The sequence below is a fragment of the Chiloscyllium plagiosum genome, chromosome 12 (assembly GCF_004010195.1).
Source record: "Chiloscyllium plagiosum isolate BGI_BamShark_2017 chromosome 12, ASM401019v2, whole genome shotgun sequence".
Lineage (NCBI taxonomy): Eukaryota > Metazoa > Chordata > Chondrichthyes > Orectolobiformes > Hemiscylliidae > Chiloscyllium > Chiloscyllium plagiosum.
The window spans coordinates 17,301,078-17,311,578 of record NC_057721.1 but is presented as its reverse complement, the minus strand read 5'-3'; the positions used below and the strand labels follow the sequence as shown (position 1 = coordinate 17,311,578).

Here is a 10,501-nt window from a genome sequence, read left to right as displayed (position 1 = left end):
AGGTGGACAAAAGTAGGAGGTAATAGTGATCGGTGGGAAAGACAGAGAGGATAGGTGGAAGGAAGTTGGACAGGTAGTTCAGGTCAAGAAGGTGGATCTGTGATTGCGTAGAGGGAGGGGAGATTTGGAAATTGGTGAATTTGATGTTCATGTTGTGTGGTTGTAGGCTCCCAAGGTGGAAGATGAGGTGATCCTTCTCCATTTTGTGGCTGGCCTTGTGTTCGAGGAGGCCCAGAATGGATATTTCCACAGGGAAGTGGGAGGGGAGTTGAAGTGGAGGGCCACAGGAAGTTGGGGTTGGTTGGTGCGTACAGACCAGAGATGTTCCCTGAACCATTCTACAAGTTTGCACTAGGCCTCTCCAATCGAGAGCACTGGATACAATAGATGGAGATGTACAAGTAAATCTCTGCCAGATTTGAAATTTGGGGGCCTTGGACAGAGGTGAGGGGGGAAGGTGTGGGCACAGGTTTTGCACCTCCTTCAGTGGCAGGGGAAGGTGCCAGGAGTGGAGAGGTGGTCAGTGGGGAGTGCGGACATAACAAGGGAGTTGCGGAGTGCCTACGGAATGCAGATGGGTTGGGGATGGAAATGTATGTCTGGTACCTCTGACTGAAGGGAGTGCAGGATGATGCATTGGATTTGAAGATTGATGGGGTGGAATGTGACGACCAGGGGCTGGGGGAGAGATTCCATCCTTGTTGGGGTTGGGGCGGTGGGGTTTGAGGACAGAAGTGTGGGAAATGGAGGAGGCACGATTCAGGGCACTGTCGATCACTGGGGAGGGAAAATTACAGTCCTTGAGGTAGATATCTGGGATCTCCTAGAGTAAAATTGCTCATCTTGAGAGCAGATACAGCAGAGGCGGAGGAACTGGGAGTAAGGGATCATGTTTTTACAGGAGTGGGATGGGAAGAGAGGTAGTCCAAGTAGCTGTGGGAATCGATGGGTCTGTAATAGATGTCACTGTTAAGTTGGTTGCCAGAGACGGAGAGATCCAGGAAGGGGAGGGAGATGTCAGAGGTGGTGTAGGTGATTGTGAGGTTAGGATGTAAGGTGGAAGTTTGGAGAATAAACAGTTAATTCACAAAACTACAAATCCCCTGGCTTCCACAGCTACCTGGACTACATCTCCTCCCAGTCCCCAGCTGTAAAAACGCTATTCCTTACTCCCAATTCCTCTGCCTCCACTGAATCTGCTCTCAGGATGAGCAAATCTAATCCAGGACATCCCAGATGTCTACCTACTTTCAGGACCATAATTTTCCCTCCCCTGTGATCACCAGTGCTCTCAATCGCAGCTCCTCCATTTCCCATACTTCTGCCCTCAAACCCCACCCAGCCAAACCCCAACAAGAATAGAGTCCTCTGGTCCTCACACTCAACCCCATTAATCTCCAAATCCAACACATCATCCTCTGCCACTTTCACCACCTACAGTCAGACATCACCACCAAACATATATTTTCCTCCCCAACCCTCTCTGCATTCTGTAGGGACCGTTCCTTCTGCGACTCCCTCATCACGTCCACACTTCCCACTGACCCCCTCTCCACACCTGGCACATTCCCCTGCTGCTGTAAGAGGTGCAAAGCCTACACCTACATCTCCCCCCTTACCTCCATCCAAGGCCCCAAAGGATAATTTCAAATCTGGCAGAGAATTATTTGTACATCCTCCAACCTCACTTAATGTACCCGGTACTCTCAATGTGGTCTCCCTCTACATCAGAGAGACCGAGGGCAAACTTGTGGACTAGTTCAGGGAATATCTCTGGTCCATACGCACCAACCAACCCCAGCTTTCTGTGGCCCTCCACTTCAACTCCCCCTCCCACTCCCCTGTGGGCATATCCATTCTGGGCCTCCTCCACCTTCAACACAAGGCCACCCGCAAATTGGAGGAGGAACCTCATCTACCGCCTTTGGAGTCTACAACCACACAGCATGAACACTGAATTCAACATTTTCCACATCTCCTCTCCAACTCAGTACCACTGTCAACCTGTCCTATCTGTCCACTTTTCTTCCCACCCATCCGCTCCGCACTTACCACCGACCTATCGCTATCACCTCCTGCCGACCTTTCCCCTAGCCCGACCCCCCTCTTCCCCCCACCCAGCCCAAAGCGTTGACTCTCTGGCTCCTCTGATACTGTCTGACCACATGTGCCTTTTCCAGTGTCAATAGGATAAGTACTCAAATCTGGTGCTTAAAATGTTTTTTCAAACTAAAGATATTAAATTATTTAATTCCAGTGTGCAACATGTTCCAGGAATAGGAATAATTCTTGTCTAAGATACTGTTTTGGAACAAATCTTAGAAAAGTAGCAAAATATATGCATTTATTGCAAATATATATTTGATGTATCCATTGTATGTGTACTGATTTAACTGCATTGATTGATGTCAAAAATTACAATTTCTAAAGGAAAACGTCTACTGCATGTTGATGATTTCCTTTCTCAGCTAATGGAGTGCATTCTTACCTTAAAATACCTTTGTTGTTGAATTCAATTTGCTTCTGTTAAAAGTAAAAAGATGTGAGCAAATATAAAGGCTGAGATTCCATTGTCCAAGTACGCTGGTACAGTGCTCTCATTTGAAATATTTTCTTTCTTGTCCCCATCTAACTCCTTTATCTAAATTCGAGAGTTGCAATGTTTGGATCAGAACTCCCTAGTACTCTCTGTTGAGCAGGTCAGTAGACTCGGAAGACCCAGCTTTACTGCAAAAAGACCGAATATAAACTCTCTAGGAAACAGAGGAACCCCAGTTTCTTTAGGCCCAAAACAATTTGTGTGATTCTGCTTTAGTAGTTTTCAGTTGGATTGTAGACTGCTTCCCTTGTTATACAAAAAGGTATTTGATTATTGTCTAATAGCATTAATTTTGCATTGTGTGGTCATTATATCAATGTCACAAAACCAAGCATCCAATATTTTAAAAATGAATAATAATCCTAAAGGAGGTTTTGTCTTTCCCCACTTATAGCCATGTGACCCAGTCAACAAGCTTCGAAGACCCTCGACTTGAGGGAAGTCAAGTCATCCAGCCAGCTTCTCGCAAGATAGAGATGAAACGAGATCCAGTGCTAGGGTTTGGCTTTGTCGCAGGCAGTGAGAAGCCTGTTGTGGTGCGTTCTGTTACACCAGGTAAGGATGACTCTCCAGCCTCAACACTGAGTTCTCTAATTTCAAATAACCTCCCTCTCCATCCCCTCCCCGTCCCTGCCACTGCTCCCTGCCACTAATCGGATTCATTCCTCCTGATGACCAACCAGGTTGTACCCTCTACCTGTCTCCACCTATCCCCACTTCACCACCGTGCCCCTGTCACCCCCTTTATCTGCAGTTCTCCCCACACCCAGCCCCAGTCCTGAAGAAGGGTTCCATCCAAAATGTCAATTTCTCCACCTCCTGATGCTGCCTGGCTTGCTGTGTTCTTCCAGCCTCCTGCCTGTCTACTTTGGATTCCAGCATCTGCAGTGTTTTTGTATCTAACTAAGGATGAAATCAAATCAATTGTCTTGATTCCTTCACTTGTTCTCTTAGTCCTTCCAGTTTCTGGTTTAGTAACTAGCACTCTTCAGCAGAGAGAGTTATGGTAGGTATTAATCATGTTTTATTGAAATGATCCCGTTTTACTATTTGTAATGTATCCCTTAAAGCTGAAATCAACTTGAATGATGTAGTTTTATTGCCTGGACAAATAGTCCAACTTCATTTGAGACCTGAAATCAAACTCCTGATGTTCCTAACTCACATTATTATACCAGAAGGATTTACAAGGGTCAGGATGATGTCCAAGCAATGCCTTCACCTGTGGCAGTTTCTGAAGACTGAACCACTGAAGGACGAGTATCTTGGGACTTGCTTTAGAAGAGGGAAGTCATTGCAGATTATTGCATTTTCAAGTGTTTGTTGAATCTCATCGTGATGACTGAGTAAAATCTCTTAAAGTCATATAGCACAGAAACAGACCTGCAATCCAACTCATCCATGCTGACAAGGTTTCCTAAATTAAACTAGATTACTGTGTTTAGCCAATATCCCTCTAAACCTTTCCTATCCACGTACCTATGCAAATGTTTTATAAATACAGTAATTGTAGCCACCTCTACCACTTCCTCTGGCAGCTCGCAGCATTCTGTGAGAAAATGTTGCTCCTCAGGTCCCTTTTAAATCTTCTCCCTCTCATCTTTAAACCTGTGCTCTTTAGTTTTGAACTTCCCACCCTTGGGAAAAGATCTTGACTATTCGACTTATCTATGCCCCTCATGATCTTATAAGGTCACCCCTTAGCCTCCTCTGCTCCCGGGGAAAAATGGTTCCAGCCTGTCCAGTCTCAGTAACATCCTTGTAAATCCTTTTTGCACTCTTTCCAATTTAATACCATCTTTCCCATTGCAGGGTGACCAGAATTGTACACAGTACTCCAAATGTGACCTCACCAATGTCTTGTACAGCAGTAACATGACATCCCAACTCCTGTACTCAGTGCTCTGATCAATGAAGACAAATGTGCCAAACCACTCCCCAGGGCCCTACCATTAAGTCCTGGCCTGGTTTGTCTTACCAAAAGGTAACACTTCACATTTATCTGAATTAAACTGCATCTGCAATTCCTTGACCCACTGGTCCAGTTGATCATGATCCCTTTATACTCTTAGATAACCTTCTTCTCTGTCCACTATACCACCAATTTAGATGTCATCCACAAACTTATTAACCATGCCTCCTATATTCTTATTTATATAAATGACAAACAGCAGCAGATCCAGCATCAATTATTGCAACACTCCCACTGGTCACAGGCCTCCAGTCTCAAATAACAAACCTCGACCTTCCCCTCTGCGTCCCATGTAATCTAACCTTACCACTGAGCCTACTTTGTTGAATGCTTTGCTAAAGTTCATATAGACAACGTCCACCAGTCTGCCTTCATCTCTCTGCATGGTCATCTCTGCAAAAAAATCAATCAAATTTGTGAGACACGATTTCCCACACACAGAGCCATGCTGACTATCCCTAATCAGTTCTTGCCTTTCCACAGGCATGCAGATCCTGTCTCTCCCTCCAGCAACTTACCCACCGCTGACAATAACCTCAACAGCCTGTAGTTCCCTGGCTTTTCCCTTGCAGAATTTCTAAAATACTAGCACATTAGCCATGCTTCAGCATTCCGGAACCTCACCTGTGGCTGTGGATGATACAAGTATCTCTGCTGGGGGCCCCACAATTCCTTCCCTAACCACCAGCAATGTCCTGGGATACCCTTGAGTAGTCTGGGGAAATTATCCATCTTAATTTTGTTTTAAGATCTCTGACACCTTCCCTTCTATAATATGGACTCTCGTCAAGACTTTGCTGTTTATATCTCTGAGTTCCCAAACTTTCATGTCATTCTCCATGTTGAATACTGATGAGAGACATTCATTAGGACCTAACCCACTGACTGTGGTTCCACATATAGACAGCCTCATTGATCCTTAAGAGGCCGTCTTCTCCCCTATTTACTCTTTTGCCCTTAATATATTTGCAGAATGTCTCTGGATTCTTCTTTCCCTGATCTGCCAAAGCTAGCTCATGTCCCCTTTCACCCTTCTGATTTCCCTCTTCAGTGTACTCCTCAGCCTCAGCTGACACATGTTTCCTTTTGGAGAAAAGTGAGGACTGCAGATTCTGGAGATCAGAGTCAAGAGTGTGGTGCTGGAAAAGTACAGCAGGTCAGGCAGCATCCGAAGAGCAGGAGAATCAACGTTTTGGGCATTAGCCCTTCATCAGGAATATGTTTCCTTTTTCTTACCGGAACCTCAGTATTTCTTCTCATCCTTGCCCTTTACACTAACAGGAACATGCTGACTCTGAACTCTCAATATCTCACTTTTGAAAGCCTACCCAATCAACTTTTGAAAGCTCCTGTCTGATACCATCAAAATTGGCCTTTCCCCAGTTTAGGATTTTAACTTGTGGACCTGCCCTAACTTTTTCTATAACTATTTTAGAACTAATAGAATTATAGTCACTATTCCCAAAGTACTCTCCCGAGTCACATCAGTCACTTCCCCTGCCTTATTTCCTAAGAGGAGGGTCGTTTTGCCCCTTCTCTAGTCAAGCCATTCACATATTGATTGGGAAAATTTTCTTGAACACACACACAAATTCCTCCTTATCCAAGCCCTTAACACTCTGGCAGTCTTTAGAGGGTTAAGATACCCTGCCATTTCAACCCTATTTTTCTTACAGATGTCTGAGATCTCCTTACATATTTGCTTCTCAATTTCCTGCTGACTATTGGGGATCTATAGTCCATTCCCATCAACGTGATTACCCTCTTCCTACTTCTCAGTTCTACCCATATAACTTCACTGGACAATTCTTCAGGAATATCCTAAATACTCATAGAAATCTGCAGTATGGAAATAGGCCCTTCAGTCCATCGAGTCCACACCTATCCATTGAAGAGTGACCCACCAGCCCTGCAACTCCCTATCCCTCCATTTCTTATGGCTAATCCACCTAGCCTGTCCAATCCCGGACACTCTGGGCAATTTCGCTTGGCCAATCCATCTAACCTGAACATCTTTGGACTGTGGGAGGAAACCAGAGCACCCAGAGGAAATCCACACAAACATGGGGAGAATGTGCAAATTCCACATGGACAGTCACCCAAGGTGGGAATCGAAACCAGGTCCCAGGCACTGTGAGGCAGCAGTGCTAGCCACTGAGCCACTGTGCCACTAAGTACTGCTGTAATGTTTCCCTCATTAAAAACACCACTTCCACTCCTCACTTGCCTTCCCTTCTATCCTTGCTGTAGCATCTATACTCCGTAACATTGAACTGCCAGACCTGACCCTCCCTTAGCCATGTTTCCGTAATAGCTTTGATATACTAATCCATGCCCTAAGCTTATCTGCCTTACCTGCCAGGCCTCTGACAATAAAATAAATGCAAATTAATTTATCAGACTTCCCTTGTTCCCTGCCACTCTTGTCTGCTTTGTCTATTTATCTTGTTCTCTTTAACTTCTGTACCAGCCTCAACTTTCTCAATTGTCCCACTACTGCTTCAGACCCCAGCCCCTTGCCAGACTAATTTAAAGCCTCCCAAGCACCTCTAGCAAGTTTCCCGCTCGGATATTGGCCTCTCTCCAGTTCAGGTGCAACCCTTCTCTCTTGTACAGGTCACTTCTGCCCCAGAAGAGATCCAAACAATCCAAATCTCTGCATCCCTGCCCCCTGCAGCAGCTCCTCATCTACGCAGTCATCTGCCCTACTCACCTATTCCTACTCTCACTAGCATGTGGCACTGGGAGTAATTCAGAGATTACTGTCTTGAACTTCTGCTTTTTAACCTCCTCCCTAATGCCCTGCATTGAGTATGCAGGACCTTATTTCTTTTTCTCCATGTGTCATCGGTCCCACTATGTGCAATGACTTCTGATTGCTCATGCTCCCCTTTGACCATTTGCAGCAACCACTCCGAGATGTCTTTGACCCTGGAGCCAGGGAGGCAACACCCCATCCTTGCAGCCACAGAAACGCCTGTATGTTCCCCTGACCAGAGAGTCCCCTATCACAACTGCTTGGGCTATGCCATACCCTGCTTTACAGCAGTGCCAGACATGACCAGGCTGCTGCTGCTGTTTTCCCCTGAGGGGCGAAACATCCCAACAATATCCAAAACAGTATAATTGTTCGAGAGTGGGATAGCCATAGGAGACTACCTGACTGTCTGTTCTGGTCATGATTTGGAGATGCCAGTGTTGGACGGGGGTGTACAAAGTTAAAAAATCACACAACGCCAGATTATAGTCCAACCTGTTAGACTATAACCTGGTGTTGTGTGATTTTTAAGTCTGTTCTGGTGGTCAACCTCCTACTTGACTGTGCCTGCAATGTAGCCACCTCCTTGAAGCTACGAGCTATTGCACTCTGCCTCCTGTATGCTCCTCAATTTGTCCAATTGCTGCTCCAACCAATTGATTTGGTCCGAACAGAGCCGCAGCCAAACACATTTCCTGCAGACATAGTTGCCAGGGACACTTTGCTGCTCCCTGATCTCCCACATCTGACGAAAGGAGCATACCACTCCTCCAACTGCCATCTCTGCTCCTTTAACAAACAGCAGAACTAAGGGAGGTGATGGCCTCATTGTATTGTCATTGGATTGTTAACCCAGATTGTGTTCTGGGGACCTGATTCGAATGCTGAGAAACCGGCGGACTGTGTTCATTGGGTATCTGTTCTTTTTGAATACAATGAACACAGTCTGCTGATTTCTCAGCAACAAACCCAAACAAGCAGACAAAACGCATCCAGAAACCCTAGCCACCCTCACCTACATCAAAGACATCTCGGAACTGACTGCCAGACTACTCAGGCCCCCTTGGCATCATGGTAACCCACAAACCCACCAACACACTAAAACAGCAGCTAATAAATTTGAAAGATCCAATACAGACAACAAGCAAAACTAATGTCATTTACAAAATACCATGCAAGAACTGTAACAAACACTACATTGGACAAACAGACAGAAAACTAGCCACCCAGGATACACGAACATCAACTAGCCACAAAAAGACATGACCCACTTTCACTAGTATCCTTACATACAGATGATGAAGGACATCACTTCAACTGGGACAACATATCCATCCTAGGACAAGTCAAGCAGAGACACTCATGAGTATTCCTAGAAGCAAGGTATTCTAACCAGGACTGTATCAACAAACACATTGACTTGGATCCCATTTACCACTCCCTGAGAAAAAGAACAGGAAATGACATCACCACAGGAAGTGGCGTAACCAACCCAAGAAAATCGAAATACATAAATAGAAAGCGGGCCATGCCATCCGTGCTTCACCCGGAGGCACACTGATGATGTTACCTAGTCTGGTGATGAAATGTCTGAAAACGAACCTTCCAGCTCAGCGAGCAAACCTACATCCAGAACCTCAACCTGAACTACAAATCTTCTCAAAACTTGCAAAATAAATGCATAATGTGTTATGGAGTATGCATCAGATTAATGCAATGTCATTTTTTTTTAGGTGGGCCCTCTGAAGGGAAGCTGATACCAGGAGACCAGATAATAAAGATTAATGATGAGCCCGTCAGCACAGCTCCCAGAGAGAGAGTCATTGACCTTGTAAGGTAATGGCTATTCGTTCACCTATGTCCACTCATCATTATCCCAATGAAAGCCAAGGAATGATTTAATGGGACTGCATAGCTGTGCGTGACTGAGACATTTAACTGTTGACAGTGGAAAAGATAAATAGCTTTACCAAGTCATGGAAAGAATAAGGAGCATTAATTTTATTTTTTCAATGACAAATTGAATAATCATAAATTAAATAATTTCCAACTGTTTGTGTTTGAAAATAATACCTGATCAAATAAGATTCATTGCCGCTGTTATTATTTTTTGCAAAGCTATAAGAGGTTGTCATACTGGCAATTTTCTTTTACGTGAAAAGTCAGTCTTTACAATACTAGGCCCTAGCCGAGTACTAAGTGCATATTATCTACTGATAATGGGATCCACGCCTCCTTAAACACAGGAGAATACCATGTGACAAGAGTCTTTATTCTGCTCATCCAGCATTACCCACCAGTCACACAGCCATCGTACTGCAGAAATCATCATTTACACTAAGTGTAAATCTAGGAAGATTGCAAAAGATTTCAGGCAGCTGCACTTTACTAGAGCAGTAAAGGAACCTTTAATCTGTGTCATTTTCTTACCTCCTATATTTCTTTGTCATGGCAGCTAGGAGCCAGATGACAATTAAGTGAAATTATTTATTGCTTGAAAAAGCAGGAGTCTGATCATCAAAAAAAATCAGTTCCCAGAGAATTTTTTTTAAGATGAGATTAGATTCCCTACAGTATGGAAACAGGCCCTTCAGCCCAACAAGTCCACACCGACCCTCCGAAGAGTAACCCACCCAGACACATTCCCCTACCCTATATTTACCCCTAACTAATGCACCCCTAACATTATGGGCAATTTAGCATGGCCAATTCACCTGACCTGTACGTCTTTCGATTGTGGGAGGAAACCAACGCAGACACCGGGAGAATATGCAAACTCCACACAGACAGTTTCCCGAGGCTGGAATCGAACCCGGGCCCCTGCTGCTATGAGGCAGCAATGCTAACCACCGAACCACCGTGCTGCCCCACTGTGTTTTATAGGAATACAACAAGCAGAAACACCTTCTGGTCACCTTCTGTTTCCTCTTGTACAGGAAACCAGAATCAGGGAACACTCGAAGAACAGATATCCTCCCTATTAATTCAGAGGAGGCCATGGCTGGGAACACTCATATTCTGATTGCCACTCGTCTCATTTTTGCCTTATGTTAGTACTGAGATCTGCATTTCTCACCAGAAATTCCAATCCCAGCCACTTCAGAAATGTTCTTCCTCCAGGCATCAGGTGGTAAGGGAGCGGCGATGGAATAGGCCCAGGGCCTGCATGTCC

At 44.9% G+C, this 10,501-nt stretch overlaps 1 protein-coding gene across 9 annotated transcripts in view; it reads left to right on the top strand.

Annotated features, from left to right (window-relative positions):
* frmpd4 (FERM and PDZ domain containing 4) overlaps positions 1 to 10,501 on the top strand; it is a 765,355-nt gene that overhangs the window by 624,774 nt on the left and 130,080 nt on the right. For all 9 annotated transcript variants that reach the window (XM_043700607.1, XM_043700601.1, XM_043700602.1 and 6 more), the window contains 2 exons: positions 2,994 to 3,154; positions 9,063 to 9,165. In XM_043700607.1, the coding sequence (XP_043556542.1) occupies positions 2,994 to 3,154; positions 9,063 to 9,165 (264 nt within the window). The remainder of the gene's footprint in view (positions 1 to 2,993; positions 3,155 to 9,062; positions 9,166 to 10,501) is intronic.